This window comes from Crinia signifera, chromosome 7 (genome assembly GCF_055691185.1).
Source record: "Crinia signifera chromosome 7, ASM5569118v1, whole genome shotgun sequence".
Taxonomy (NCBI): domain Eukaryota; kingdom Metazoa; phylum Chordata; class Amphibia; order Anura; family Myobatrachidae; genus Crinia; species Crinia signifera.
Window position 1 is genome coordinate 130,794,919 of NC_139223.1, and position 15,680 is coordinate 130,810,598.

The window sequence follows — 15,680 nt, forward strand, 5'->3', positions numbered from 1 at the left end:
CAGCTGTTGTGAAACTACACATCCCAGCATGTCTTAGTTTTAGCATTCCCTAATAGCAGTACTATGGCAAGGCATGCTGGGATGTGTAGTTTCACAACATCTGGAGGGCCGCAGGTTGGACATGCCTGGTTTAGATCAACCCCTTGAGTGGAAAGTGAATTTGTCAAAATAGGTGTGAAAATTGGCAAATAAATATTTGTATTCATCACAATGACCCGTAATGTTGGCCTTATAAAGGAAATATAATCCTTTTTTCATTTTTTTTTTACACATTTTGTATTTGAATTTATATAACAAATGTAAGCAACGCTGTACTTTTAGCAGATATTTTGCACATTACTCACAGAGATGTTGGCACTCAAAGGGTTAAAGAGACTTTCCTGCTCAATTAGTTATCTGTACAGCCATATGTCCAGCGGTGACCGAGGAAGGGGCACATGGTGAGCGGTCCCTAAAACAGCCATCATATAATGACATAGGGCAGACTGAGAATATGGCAAGGTGTGCCAGTGTTCGATGTGAATACTGACAGCAGCATCATTCTTCCAAGGAAACCCAGAAAGGTCACCTGAACATATACTGACGTGCGCGAGTCCCCAAAATATAGTTACTCTGCAACCAGTGATTACAAAGGAATACAATAAAGAAAGAAAACTTGTAACACTGATAATGTACTGGAAAGATATATCTTTATATTACTGTGTGGCACTTGCAAGAAATAGACACTGAATGACTGTTGATATCTGCTAAAAGCCCCCTACAGACGTTACCTTTCCAGATGAAAATCACAGTGTTCCTGTGGAGAGTGAACCCCAGTCTCTGGTGGCCCCCCTGATTGCTGCAAGTGCTTTTCTCTCGTAGGCTGCAAACCCTGGCTGCTGTCTAGAGGACTTTGTCAGGTGGTACTCTCCAAGGGATTATGTCGAGGAAGAAGTGATGGATGAAAGCGGCAACAAAGTCATTAAAGGGGAACTGAGTGCACGAATGAAAATCCCCAACAACATGTGGGCGGAAGCTTGGGAAACTGCTAAGCCGACACCTGCTCGAAGGCAGAGGAGACTGTTTGATGATACTAAAGAGGCAGAGAAGGTAAGATGAATGGCTGTCCGGTCACTATTAAAGGAACACTACATATTATATATAAAAACAAAGAACATAATACATTTCATAAAGCTAAAGTCTTATAGGTGCTTCTTTGAAAGTTACATGTTTGTGCATCAGTGCCCTGGGGTCTGATTCAGATGTCACAAAGTACCAACGTTCGGTAATTTAGGCATGTGCAGGACCCTTACTGCACATGTGTTGAATAGGTCATGTGTTGTCGGAAGAACAGCTGCAGGTTTCAGTTGATTTAAAGTCTGCAGCTATTTTAGGGTGGGGAGCGGCAGCAAGGACCTTCCTTTTGGGAAGCCAGGATCTAAATCTTTCAATGGAGATTTCTAGCCCATTTGGTAGGAGCTGCGGCAGCCGGCTTGCATGACCCCATGGGGTTCCAACCACATCTGAATTAGACCCAGAATGCACTCTGCTATCCAAACATTGATGCATAGAAATAAAGGAGACTATATAAAAGACATATCAATCAAGCAGCCAAACTGCTAACTAAAGAAAAACAATGATGAAAAATAATAATAATTATAATATAGTATATGCTAATTCTTCACAATGTCCATGAATATTTAGAGTTCCCAGTGAAATATGTTACTGGAATTCATTTAAATACCAGGTATAGGTATATGAACACGCGCTTGGGATCAATGTATATAGAAAGAAAGAATTAAGACTCTATTAAACATGCATATTACACTGGTAAGTGATCAGATAAAACATGAAATAAATAAAGGAATCATTTTTTATAATAAAATCATTAAAAAAAATATATATAAATATATATATAAAAAAAAGGCGGAGAAACGCGACATACGCACTAAATGGTACTTTGACCGTCCTTTCTGGAGCTCTTAAAAATTGACCCTGTTGCTGCCAACTTAAAAGCAAGTACTATTACTTCTTCAATACAGCACTGTATCAACAGTGTGATCGTTTGGCAACAAACAGATTTTGGGTTACCCATTTTTTCTGTCTGGCCAGACAGTGGACAACCATTTGTGGCTAATGTGAAACATTGTGTACCATATATACAAGGACACACTGCGGCTATTATAGCTGGACTCAATCTATCCACGGAGACTTTTTTTATATATATATATATATATATATATATATATATATAGATTTTTTTTTTTCATGATTTTATTATATAAAAAAATTCCTTTATTTATTTCATGTTTTATCTGTTCACTGGCCAGTGTAATATGCATGTTTACTAAAAACTTAATTCTTTCTTTCTATATACATTGATCCCAAGCGCGTGATCATATACCTCGACCTTTCTTGTTCACTCTGGGAGTTGCCAATTCCCGTTCACGCAGCTGGAATCTTCTATGTTTTAGAGTTTTTTTTTATTGAAATTGAATTTAATTTAAAATTACTAAACCATCGTAAATGATACGTATTTGACACATATTTACAGCTGTTAATAACACGGCAAAACCAACAGAGTCTTTGGGTCAACAGGGATAAACGCCGGTTTTTCACTTTTAAATACCAGGTATGAATCATGAATGATCGGGTATTCAATCCTTCTGTGACACTGGAAAACAGCAAAGTAACGGCCGTTCCGCACAGAATAGATGAAATTTGGGTTCCATCTATTCAAATTTTCGAAAATCAGAAAAGACGTGGATCTGCGAATCCACATATTTTTCCTCAGAAACGGTTGGGAATTGAAAATGTAGCGCCCATTTCCGCGAAAGCAGATTCCTCTTTTCAAAGAGTCGGATCTGCAGAAGTGAACCCTGGACATTTCCCTGGCGAAAACGGCCAGGATTGAATACTCAAATCCCATTATTTTCAAAAATCTGAAATAATGAGAAACATTGAATATCCCTCGTAAGGAGCCTATACACGGTACAATTATTGTGTGCAATTTGGACTTGCATCTCATCACGTCGCATACATTTTGCAATGTAATGAGATGCAATCTAGTACAAAAAGTTTGTGCAGCACATACTTTTGAGCGGTGCGTTGTGTGCGGGAGCACGCATCTCATCACACCCGACAATTGTACCGTGTATGGGCACCTTAAGTTGGATCTTTCATTTTCCTAATAATAAATATAAAACTTAAGTTTATTTCTACACTCTGACATTCCTTATAAGAACTGTTACATGATTAAAATTACATTCAAAATAGCGTCCTATCGCTCGGTGCTTGTATAGGCCCAGAAACATTGCCATTCCTGATGAGCATAGAAACCAAATCATTCAGATTTTGCATCGGAACAAATGCTAGCACAGGTTGGATGTTGTCGGTGACCTCTGTTCTCTCTATGACCCAGCCATGTAGCCTGCACGACCTCTGTGCTTAGGTGTACGGTCAAGTTGATTGGTGACCAACCACTGAGCATTTGAGCCAAGTAGCCACATTGACTATATATAAGCACTGTTATACCCCTTTTCCATCTGCAAGCCAGGTTGCACCCGGGATTTTGTAACCGGCTACAACCTGGGTGCGACCCGGCTTGCAAAACCGTTCACACTAGAGTCCCCACCCGGCATAATGCTGGGGGGTGACGTCACCGGGAGGCGGGGTCGGGGAGGCGCTGGGAGATGAAAGCATCTCCCGTGTTCAACCCTGGTTGCTACCTGGGTAGAAATGCCGGGTCTCATGACCCGGGTTATTTCTACAGGGAGCGTTTCCACCTGGCTTAAATCCCGGGTTTTGCGGGCTCCCATGCAAAAACCCGGGTTATTTTAGGCTAGTGGAAAAGGGGTATTACTTTATCACTATATTCTCCTGCTCCGTATTTTCTATTATCCCTATCTGTTCTCCCTTCCTACATTTCCTTTAGTAGGAAGAATAATGATCATGCTGCATCCCACTTGCTCACTAGTCATTACCTGACTTCCTCAGTTCTGCCGATATCAGTAATGGCAGACCTGGTCATCTCCTGACTTAGCTCAGCAGCTCGGATAATTCTGTCTAGTGCATTGTTAACTAAATGCAGCCAAATCTAAAATAAAATCAACACAAAATTCACCTGGAACATAGAAAATGCTAGCGGAACCTCATGGTCACAGACAGACAAAGAACGGGAAGATTATCACCCAAAGGTGACATTTTACAAGTCAGATACTGTGTGTAGCAATGCGATAACATTCCCCCGCACGTGCTTGTAATGCCCCTCTCAATTACCTCTATTTATAGATTGTTTTTCTTGAGCAATAAATAAAAAAGTGCTACAGAAATCGCAGCCGGTCTCTTCGGTTTCCATGACAGCGATTTAAAGGGAATAAAGTCTCATTGTTTAGGACCTGACCGTGTTTTATTTTGCAGAGTTTGTCTTTACAGAAGCTGCACCTCATCTCTAGTGTTCCTGTCGCGAATGTAAGATCAGTCCGTTGGCTTTCTCTGTTCTGAATGCTGTTATCCGGCCGCAGACACATATAATCATGTATCACAATGTGCACCAAAGTTATTTTTACAGAAGAGTTCAAAAAATATATTGATGAGGGTTAAAGCAGTAAAAACTATACATAATGGCCCTTATTCTGGTTCACTCGCATAGGCAAATTCCTTCTCAAATGGACAAAACCATGTGCACTGCGGGTGGGGCAGATGTAACTTGTGCAGAGAGAATTAGATCTGGGTGGGGTTTTACTTCAAAGTGAGATCTATATTGCATTGTAAAAATAAGGCAGTCAGTATTTTCCCTGCGCAGAAAAAAAATAACTCACCCAAATCGAATTCTCTCTGCACATGTTACATCTGCCCCACCTGCAGTGCACATGGATTTGTCCATTTGAGAAGGAATATGCCTTTGCGAGTGGACCAGAATAAGGGCCATACTGCAGCAACAAACCTCTCCGCCAGCATAACATAATAATAATTACATACTAATTAAAGCAAGAAACATTATTATAACAAAGATGCTCTATCCCGAAACAGCCAATAGGATGACAGATAGGCTGATTGGTAGTGCACGTGGTTTTGTCCATTTGAGAAGGAATTTGTCTTTGCGAGTGAACCAGAATAAGGGCCAATATGCATCGTCCGGCGTTTTCTTGTAAAAAAAAAAACAACAATCAATAATAAAAGCAAAACCCTGAATGCAGACAAAGGTTGTATATTAATTGTAGAGGGGATGCAAAAAAATAAAAACAAGAAATAGATGTGCAAGATTATCCTCAACATTTTTATGTTTGCAAATTCTATTTTCAATACATCTGTGTGTTTTACATATGTATTGTACATTGTAGCTCCAATATTTTCCATCCTATATATATATATATATATATATATATATATATATATATATATTTAGCCAACTAATGTGACTGTTCTGGGCTGCATATCAGTAGTTCTCGGACAGCCTCAGCGACACGGAAAGCCTTGTACTGTACATCTCCTTTCTGGATGCGGAGAATGCCAGTTGCTAGTTACTCAGACTCACACCTTATTGCTTTCTGTTGTAGGTCCTTCGTTACTTAGCAATCCAGAAGCCATCAGACCTGACCCGCCATCTGCTGCCTTGCGTCATTCATGCCGCTCTCCTCAAGGTGAAAGAAGAAGGTGAATAACTTATACTTTTGTCACATAAAATGAACGTTTCTAGTTACTAATGCTCTCTATTACTCGTTATCTGGGTTCTTGCAGAAATATTGGAAGATATTCCATCTGTGAAGAAGTCAATAAAACAAATCATCTCCCATGCCAGCAAAGTTCTCCGATTTCCAAATCCTGAGGACAAGAAGTTGGAGGTGAGCAATCAATTGGTGTGAGGAGGGAAAGCGTTTCATAGGAATGCTTGTGTTTTACTGTCTGCTCTCTTTCCCCAGGACATCATTAATCAGACTATAACTGTGGAGGCCACCATTGCAAGAGCGCGGTCGCTGAAGGCAAAGTTTGGCACAGAGCGATGCGAGAATCCAGACGAGAAGGAGGATCTAGAAAAGTATTTATTTTACGCTTGCATTTACATCTCTGCTTACGGTGTGTTAAGCTGACCCCAGTGATTGTGAATTGTTCACTTACTTTCTAAAGAGGACACATGAAGAAGTTGCCCCTAGCAACCAATCAACTTCTATATATTGTTTTGTAGACTGTACTCGATACCTGACAACTAGAAGCTGATTGGTTGCTATAAGCAGTTTTTTATTTGCCCTATTTAGGAGGCTTGATACATCGCCCCAAAAGTCTCACAAAGAAGCATGATCACTGGGAGTTGGAGGTATTGCCGGCGACAGGAAGGAGAGAGGCAATTAAATATCATTATCTGTGTATAGTATGGTGTTCCCAATTACAGGAACATATCTGAGAACCACTATGGGGGCATATTTACTAAGTCTCGGAGAGAGATGCAGTTGGGATAGATAAGGCAGGTGTACTAAGCCTTGGAGAGATAAAGTATCCACCAACCAACCCACTCTTGTTTTTTTTCCATACACAGCCAGTAACATGGCAGCATGTAGGGGGCGATTGGCTGGGTCTTGATCTCTCACCAAGGCTTCATACATGTACCCCTTAGTTCTAAATACGTGGATAATAAATCTTAGATGATCTTTTATGAAGCACCAAGATATTAGGCAGCATTACACATTGACCTGGAATAGGAGGTAAAGATCATCCTGCCCAATTGGTCTTACAGTATGTTGGGTACACACTGGCCAATATATATCGTTTATGATACCGATATCGCTAACATGCACATGCAGCTTAATGTTTACTATATAATCAATGATGTGTGTATGGAGCAGAAGGCGGGTGCTGTGAGTGATATTGTTTACTTCTGTATCATTTGGCAAGGGCGATATAGTTAACAATGTTGCCGTTGCTGCAAGTGGCCTAGTGTGTACCCAAGAGCCCTCAGACAGCATGTTTGGAGCACTGCTGTTCCTCACAAATAGCTCAAAACTGGGCAGGCACCAGCAGAGGGAGCTATTGAGCATATGTAGCTCCAGCAGCTAATGGCCGCCTCTCTTGGTAAGTGCTGTATAGTGAGTGTGTTTGTTTGTATGTATGTATGCATGAAATCTATTGTGTACTGTATGTAGTATGTATGTAGTGCGTGTTGTGTATATTTTCAGTGTGTGTTATGTATGTATTCAGTGTGTATTGTATATGTATGCAGTGTGTGTATATGTATCTTTGCAGTGTGTGTATATGTATGTGTCTATGCAGTGTGTATGTATGCAGTGTGTTGTCTGTAAGTAGTTTGTGTGTATACGTATGCTTTGTGTGCATTGTATGTATGTATGTATGTATGCAGTGCGTGTGTTTTGTGTGTATATGTACAGATGGAGCACCTGTCATTCAGGCAGGGGCTGGCGGTGGATTCACCAGCCGCCAACCCCCACCATCCGCTGGAAGGGGACGCACACGAGACGTGCGTGCGTCCCCTTACAATGGAGCTCCCCGCCGGTCCCCAGAACCCGATCCCACCTCTCCCTGAATCGGAGATGGGCAGGGTTCACGTCCCCCGCCGAAACAAAGTATGGACACGCATGGGACATTTGCGCGTCCCAGTGTCAGATGGAGCACCAATGGTGGCGGTCTGTCAAGCCCCGGAGCTGAGCGACAGGCGATCCATCTGTATACATGTAATGTGAGCATAGAGAAAGAAGAAAAAAGAGTGTCCTTGTGTGGTGCAACCCAGTGTCCAGAGGTAGCACACCTCTGCTTATATAGGTTTAACCTTATACACATTATTTCAGGGGTCCTAACATATTTAGTCTTGTGCGACTGACCAAAACCTCCTATCTCTCTCCTACATGTAATGTGTTTTTTGTGTGTGTATATATACAGTATATATATACATACACAGTGTGTATATGTGTGTGTTTATATAATTCTTAGGGGCCCACCTTGTCTTAAGTACCCTTGGCCCCCTAAACCCATAATCCGGCTCTGGTGTTACCAAGCATTAAGGCTATTTTACACTATCCGGTTCAAGCCGGATGGCAAAAAAGCCGTGCTGGGCTTTTAATGTATAAGGTTCATTTCACACAACCCCGCCGCCTGGTAGCAGCCGGATGTATCCATTGAAAAGGACTGCTTCTGTGCCATGGCCGGCCCATCCTAACATGATAGTGTTTCACACAGGCAGATGGAGCCTTCCAAACACACTGGTTTTTGGTGTGATACTGCAGCTCTTCCCCGCCCGCAGAAGAAAATTTGAGCATGGCTGAAATAGATGTACTGTAGATATATCATTTATTTATATGTCTAGTGTCCATGCGGCTCTGAAACACTGCCATCTGTTAGCAGCGAGTGAAACTACATCTACTAGCTTTGGAAGCATTTGCCTTGAGCAGGCTTACACTGCCATCTGTTGGTAGCTAGTGAAACTAAATCTACCTGCTTTCAAAGCATTTGCTTACCAGTTTTATATACGGCACTCTCCGCTGAATGCTGCAGCCGATGGTCTCCCTCCTAGGGATTAGAAATATAAACCGGTGCCCTCCGAACTGGCTGTGGGGCCAGAAACATGTGACGATGAGGTGGCGGCGGCACTCAAATAAAGACACAGCAGGCACGTTTTACCAACGTTTCGAGACCTCTAGGTCTCTTTATCTCACAAGCACCTTGATCAAGAGACCTAGAGGTCTCGAAACGTTGGTAAAACTTGCCTGCTGTGTCTTTATTCGAGTGCCGCCGCCACCTCATCGTCATATATATATATATACATATAGAAGCAGGCTGCAGCACTCCTGTCACATCAAAATAAACGATTGAAGTCACTTTAATATATCAACGTTTCGCTAACTTTATTAGCATCATCAGGATACAAAATATCATTAAAAGCGCTCACCTTAAATAAGGAGATTCATCCATTTGTGTGTGCACGCCAGTCCCAGTCTCCGACTCCGGTCGCCATTATCACGGGGTGGGGCTTCACTCCGGGAATCGCGCTGACGTCATGACGTCAGGTTGTCAGGATTGGGCACAACATAATGGTCCGTATTTAATACGGCAGGCGACGGGGTTAAACGGCGGGGATCGCAGAAAACAAGAGATCCTCGCTGTTTAACTCCCACGCAGGCAGCTCACCATATTCTACGCTGCAGGGAAAACTGGGGGAATTCTCCTAAACAGTGAGACTCGTGGATAATGCAGGGAGCCCGCTGCATTTAGCCGCGAGTCTTGCTGTTTCAGCGGCCACATACGACTTTTCCACCGCGCTGCGTTTTGCGAGCTGTGACAGCGAGCAGGCAGCCATGCTCGCTGTCACAGCTCGCCCACAGCATTGAATACACCCCAATGTATCCTATTCTTTAACAAGTGTTCGCTGATGGCTGATGATTGATTCAAATGCAGCGTATATATTAAAAGCATATACTGTAGTTCTGTCCTGTCAGGTTGAATCTCAAAGCTAGATGGTATTCTCCCTGGATTGATACCTCTGTCGACACTTCCTGTTATCACCCATAACCTATGATCTCTGTGCACGGACAGGTTTGTGAGTTGTCTTCTTGAACAACCTGAAGTGTCAATCATCGGAGCGGGCAGGGGAGCTGCAGGGATGATCATCCACAAGATGTTTGTTAACACTCAGCGGGTAAGTTTATGCTCTGCCTTATTGTTTATATTTAATCTGTAGCATTGTTAATAATGTGTGAGAAGCCAGTTACCCTCCTTGCAGAAATTAAATGCATCTTCCCATCTTAAAGTGTATTTCCCTCAAACATGAAGGCAGATAAGGACACCTATTCTGTGTTTGATTAATGTCCTCTCATTATTCTGCACTGCGGGGCCATCCACAGATGTTGTAATATGGTGAGACACAATAAAGGCGCAGTGTCATTTGTGTTACTTCCACACACACAGAGAATCATTTCCATACAGCCACCTCTTGAAATATAACTTATTATCTGTACTGTACAGGATAGATTTGGTTGGAGATAAACTATAGGAATTCCTTAGTGGCAGAAATTGTAGTTCTTATGGTGCCCATACACGGTGCTTTTTGGGCTGCCGATGAGTCAGTAGTTAATCTTTATAGCTGGGAGTCAGACATTTGTCATAGTTCTCCATGCAATAAATGCTGGAAATGCCAGTGTGAGGCCCAGCACCCACCACTTATATTAAATCATTTGGGAACATATTGGTTTGATAATCTAGGACTGGGGTGCTTTATCATTCCAGGAAGGCGTAAACCCCCCAACCCTAACCTTGTAGTCAGAGGTTGGGATAGATGAACTGTGGAAGCTATACATGTTGTCCTTCCCTTTCATAATATACAAATTATATTATTTAATGATAACAGTTCAAAGAAAAGTGACCGTAATGACACCCAATGTAAGCACCAATGTATCGTTATATTATTTCCTTTTACTATTATGTGCCATTCGGCTAGTGCAACTATTACTCCTTTCACACCACAAAAATAACCAGGTCGATTTAAGGTTGTTGCCAGGTTGGTGTGCGGTGTAAAAGGGCCATGTTGTACCTCCTGGGTCCAGCAACCCACCAATACGACTCGGGGTATAAGCAGTGTTATTCCCAGGTCGGATCCAGGCTGCTAGGAAGTCTGAATGGGTAACTTCTATGGAGGAGGCAGCAGCGTCACCTCAGTGCTGTCCCCGCCTGACGCGCCGCCACCACTCTGCCTCCTAAATGACATTGGCGACCCGGCCATGAGCTGGGTCACTGTGAGCACCAAATATCTCAAATGCCAGGTCGCTCCCTGGAAAGACCCGCGTCTCACTGAGTATATAACTGAGTTTAGATCAGTGTTGGGCTGAATATCCATAGCTCAGTATTGGGCAGTATGTAGCTGAGCATCCGTAGCTCAGTATTAGGCAGTATCTAACTGAGTTTCCATAGATTAGTGTGAGGCAGTATCTAACTAAGTTTCTGTAGATCAGTGTTGGGCAGTATGTAGTTGAGCATCCATAGCTCAGTATTAGTCAGTAATGTATCTAACTGAGTTTCCGTAGCTCAGTGTCAGGAGCTATGTAACTGAGCGTCCGTAGCTCAGTGTCCGGCAATATGTAGCGGAGCGTCCGTAGATCAGTGTCGGTCAGTATGCAGCTGAACGTCCGTAGCTGTGTGTCGGGCAGTATGTAGCTGAGTGTCTGTAGCTCTGTGTCGGGCAGTATGTAGCTGAGCGTCCGTACATCAGTCTTGGGCAGTATGTAGCTGAGCATCCGTAGCTCAGTGTCCTGCAGTATGTAGCAGAGCGCCTGTAGCTCAGTGTCATGCAGTATGTAGCAGAGCGTCCGTAGCTCAGTGTCGGGCAGTATGTAGCAGAGCGTCCGTAGCTCAGTGTCGTGCAGTATGTAGCAGAGCGTCCATAGCTCAGTGTCGGGCAGTATGTAGCTGAGCATCCGTAGATCAGTGTCGGGCAGTATATAGCTGAGCGTCCGTAGATCAGTGTCGTGCAGTATGTAGCGGATTGTCCGTAGCTCAGTGTCGTGCAGTATGTAGCTGAGCGTCCATAGCTCAGTGTCGGGCAGTATGTAGCTGAGCGTCCATAGATCAGTGTTGGGCAGTATGTAGCTGAGCGTCCGTAGTTCAGTGTCGGGCAGTATGTAGCAGAGCGTTTGTAGATCAGTGTCGTGCAGTATGTAGCTGTGTGTCCGTAGCTCAGTGTTTGGCAGTATGTATAAGAGCGTCCGTAGCTCAGTGTTGAGCAGTATGTTATATAGCCTCCGTAGCTCAGTGTCCGCCAGCATGTAGCTGAGCGTCCGTAGCTCAGTGTTGGGAAGTAACACACCAATACGACTCGGGGTATAAGCAGTGTTATTCCCAGGTCGGATCCAGGCTGCTAGGAAGTCTGAATGGGTAACTTCTATGGAGGAGGCAGCAGCGTCACCTCAGTGCTGTTCCCCCCTGACGCGCCGCCACCACTCTGCCTCCTGAATGACATTGGCGACCCGGCCATGAGCTGGGTCACTGTGAGCACCAAATATCTCAAATGCCAGGTCGCTCCCTGGAAAGACCCGCGTCTCACTGAGTATATAACTGAGTTTAGATCAGTGTTGGGCTGAATATCCATAGCTCAGTATTGGGCAGTATGTAGCTGAGCATCCGTAGCTCAGTATTAGGCAGTATCTAACTGAGTTTCCATAGATTAGTGTGAGGCAGTATCTAACTAAGTTTCTGTAGATCAGTGTTGGGCAGTATGTAGTTGAGCATCCATAGCTCAGTATTAGTCAGTAATGTATCTAACTGAGTTTCCGTAGCTCAGTGTCAGGAGCTATGTAACTGAGCGTCCGTAGCTCAGTGTCCGGCAATATGTAGCGGAGCGTCCGTAGATCAGTGTCGGTCAGTATGCAGCTGAACGTCCGTAGCTGTGTGTCAGGCAGTATGTAGCTGAGTGTCTGTAGCTCTGTGTCGGGCAGTATGTAGCTGAGCGTCCGTACATCAGTCTTGGGCAGTATGTAGCTGAGCATCCGTAGCTCAGTGTCCTGCAGTATGTAGCAGAGCGCCTGTAGCTCAGTGTCATGCAGTATGTAGCAGAGCGTCCGTAGCTCAGTGTCGGGCAGTATGTAGCAGAGCGTCCGTAGCTCAGTGTCGTGCAGTATGTAGCAGAGCGTCCATAGCTCAGTGTCGGGCAGTATGTAGCTGAGCATCCGTAGATCAGTGTCGGGCAGTATATAGCTGAGCGTCCGTAGATCAGTGTCGTGCAGTATGTAGCGGATTGTCCGTAGCTCAGTGTCGTGCAGTATGTAGCTGAGCGTCCATAGCTCAGTGTCGGGCAGTATGTAGCTGAGCGTCCATAGATCAGTGTTGGGCAGTATGAAGCTGAGCGTCCGTAGTTCAGTGTCGGGCAGTATGTAGCAGAGCGTTTGTAGATCAGTGTCGTGCAGTATGTAGCTGTGTGTCCGTAGCTCAGTGTTTGGCAGTATGTATAAGAGCGTCCGTAGCTCAGTGTTGAGCAGTATGTAATATAGCCTCCGTAGCTCAGTGTCCGCCAGCATGTAGCTGAGCGTCCGTAGCTCAGTGTTGGGAAGTATGTAGCTGAGCATCCGTAGCTCAGTGTTGGGCAGTATGTAGCTGAGCATCCTTAGCTCAGTGTCGGGTAGTATGTAGCAGAGCATTCGTAAATCAGTGTTGGGCAGTATGTAGCTGAGTGTTCGTAGCTCAGTGTTTGGCAGTGTGTAGCTAAGCGTCCGTAGCTCAGTGTTGGGCAGTACGTAATTTAGCGTCTGTAGCTCAGTGTTGGGCAGTATATAATTTAGCGTCCGTAGCTCAGTGTTGGGCAGTATGTAGCTCAGCATCCATAGCTCAGTGTTGGGCAGTATGTAGCTGAGCGTCCATAGCTCAGTGTTGGGCAGTATGTAGCTGAGCGTCCGTAGCTCAGTGTTGGGCAGTATGTAGCTAAGCGTCCATAGCTCAGTGTCGGGCAGTATGTAGCTGAGCATCCGTAGCTCAGTGTTGGGCAGTATGTAATTTAGCGTCCGTAGCTCAGTGTTGGGCAGTATGTAATTTAGCGTCCCTAGCTCAGAGTTGGGCAGTATGTAGCTCAGTGTTGGGCAGTATGTAGCTGAGCATCCATAGCTCAGTGTTTGGCAGTATGTAGCTGAGCGTCCATAGCTCAGTGTTGGGCAGTATGTAGCTAGGTGTCTGTACATCAGTCTTGGGCAGTATGTAGCGGATTGTCCGTAGCTCAGTGTCGTATGGGGTGAAGCGTCCGTAGCTCTGTGTCGGGCAGTATGTGGTGAAGGGTCCATAGCTCTGTGTCGTGCAGTATGCAGTTTAGTATCCGTAGCTCAGTGTTGGGCAGTATGTAGCTGAGCGTTCGTACATCAGTCTTGGGCAGTATGTAGCGGATTGTCCATAGCTCAGTGTTTGGCAGTATGTAGCTGAGCGTCCGTAGCTCAGTGTTGGGCAGTATGTAGCAGAGCATTCGTAGATCAGTGTTGGGCAGTATGTAGCTGAGCGTCCGTAGCTCAGTGTTGGGCAGTACGTAATTTAGCGTCTGTAGCTCAGTGTTGGGCAGTATATAATTTAGCGTCCGTAGCTCAGTGTTGGGCAGTATGTAGCTCAGCATCCATAGCTCAGTGTTGGGCAGTATGTAGCTGAGCGTCCATAGCTCAGTGTTGGGCAGTATGTAGCTGAGCGTACGTAGCTCAGTGTTGGGCAGTATGTAGCTAAGCGTCCATAACTCAGTGTCGGGCAGTATGTAGCTGAGCATCCGTAGATCAGTGTAGGGCAGTATGTAGCTGAGCGTCCGTAGATCAGTGTTGGGCAGTATGTAGCTGAGCATTCGTAGATCAGTGTAGGGCAGTATGTAGCTGAGCGTCCGTAGCTCAGTGTCGTGCAGTATGTAGCGGATTGTCCGTAGCTCAGTGTCGTGCAGTATGTAGCTGAGCATCCATAGCTCAGTGTCGGACAGTATGTAGCTGAGCGTCCGTAGTTCAGTGTCGGGCAGTATGTAGCAGAGCGTTCGTAGATCAGTGTCGTGCAGTATGTAGCTGAGTGTCCGTAGCTCAGTGTTTGGCAGTATGTAGCTGATCGTCCGTAGCTCAGTGTTGAGCAGTATGTAATTTAGCATCCGTAGCTCAGTGTCGGGCAGTATGTAGCAGAGCATTCGTAGATCAGTGTTGGGCAGTATGTAGCTGAGCGTCCATAGCTCAGTGTTCAGCAGTATGTAGCTGAGTGCCCGTAGCTCATTGTTTGGCAGTATGTAGCTGAGTGTCCATAGCTCAGTGTTCAGCAGTATGTAGCTGAGTGTCCGTAGCTCAGTGTTGGCAGTATGTAGCTGAGCGTCCTTAGATCAGTGTTGGGCAGTATGTAGCTGAGCTTCCGTAGCTCAGTGTTGTGGAGTATGTAATTTAGCGTCCGTAGCTCAGTGTTGGGCAGTATGTAATTTTGCGTCCGTAGCTCAGTGTTGGGCAGTATGTAGCTGAGCATCCATAGCTCAGTGTTGGGCAGTATGTAGCGGATTGTCCGTAGCTCAGTGTCGTATGGGGTGAAGCGTCCGTAGCTCTGTGTCGGGCAGTATGTGGTGAAGCGTCCATAGCTCTGTGTCGTGCAGTATGCAGTTTAGTATCCGTAGCTCAGTGTTGGGCAGTATGTAGTTGAGCGTCCGTACATCAGTCTTGGGCAGTATGTAGCGGATTGTCCATAGCTCAGTGTTTGGCAGTATGTAGCTGAGCGTCTGTAGATCAGTGTCGGGCAGTATGTAGCTGAGTGTCCGTAGCTCAGTGTCGGGCAGTATGTAACTGAGAGTCCATAGCTCAGTGTCGGGCAGAATGTAGCTGAGCGTCCATAGCTCAGTGTCGGGCAGAATGTAGCTGAGCGTCCATAGCTCAGTGTCGGGCAGAATGTAGCTGAGCATCCATAGCTCAGTGTTGGGCAGAATGTAGCTGAGCGTCCATAGCTCAGTGTCGGGCAGAATGTAGCTGAGCGTCCATAGCTCAGTGTCGGGCAGTATGTAGCAGAGCGTCCGTAGCTCAGTGTCGGGCAGTATGTAGCTGAGCATCCTTAGATCAGTGTCGGGCAGTATGTAGCTGAGCGTCCGTAGATCAGTGTTGGGCAGTATGTAGCTGAGCGTCCGTACATCAGTCTTGGGCAGTATGTAGCGGATTGTACGTAGCTCAGTGTCATGCAGTATGTAGCTGAGCATCCATTGCTCAGTGTAGGGTAGTATGTAGCTGAGCGTCCGTAGC

General features: G+C 45.1%; 1 protein-coding gene across 2 annotated transcripts in view; it reads left to right on the forward strand.

Annotated features, from left to right (window-relative positions):
• Positions 1-15,680, forward strand: part of RAB3GAP1 (RAB3 GTPase activating protein catalytic subunit 1) — a 137,370-nt gene that overhangs the window by 112,555 nt on the left and 9,135 nt on the right. For both annotated transcript variants that reach the window (XM_083153822.1, XM_083153823.1), the window contains exons 19-23: positions 862-1,089; positions 5,538-5,634; positions 5,719-5,822; positions 5,901-6,016; positions 9,517-9,619. In XM_083153822.1, coding sequence (XP_083009948.1) covers positions 862-1,089; positions 5,538-5,634; positions 5,719-5,822; positions 5,901-6,016; positions 9,517-9,619 — 648 coding nt within the window. The remainder of the gene's footprint in view (positions 1-861; positions 1,090-5,537; positions 5,635-5,718; positions 5,823-5,900; positions 6,017-9,516; positions 9,620-15,680) is intronic.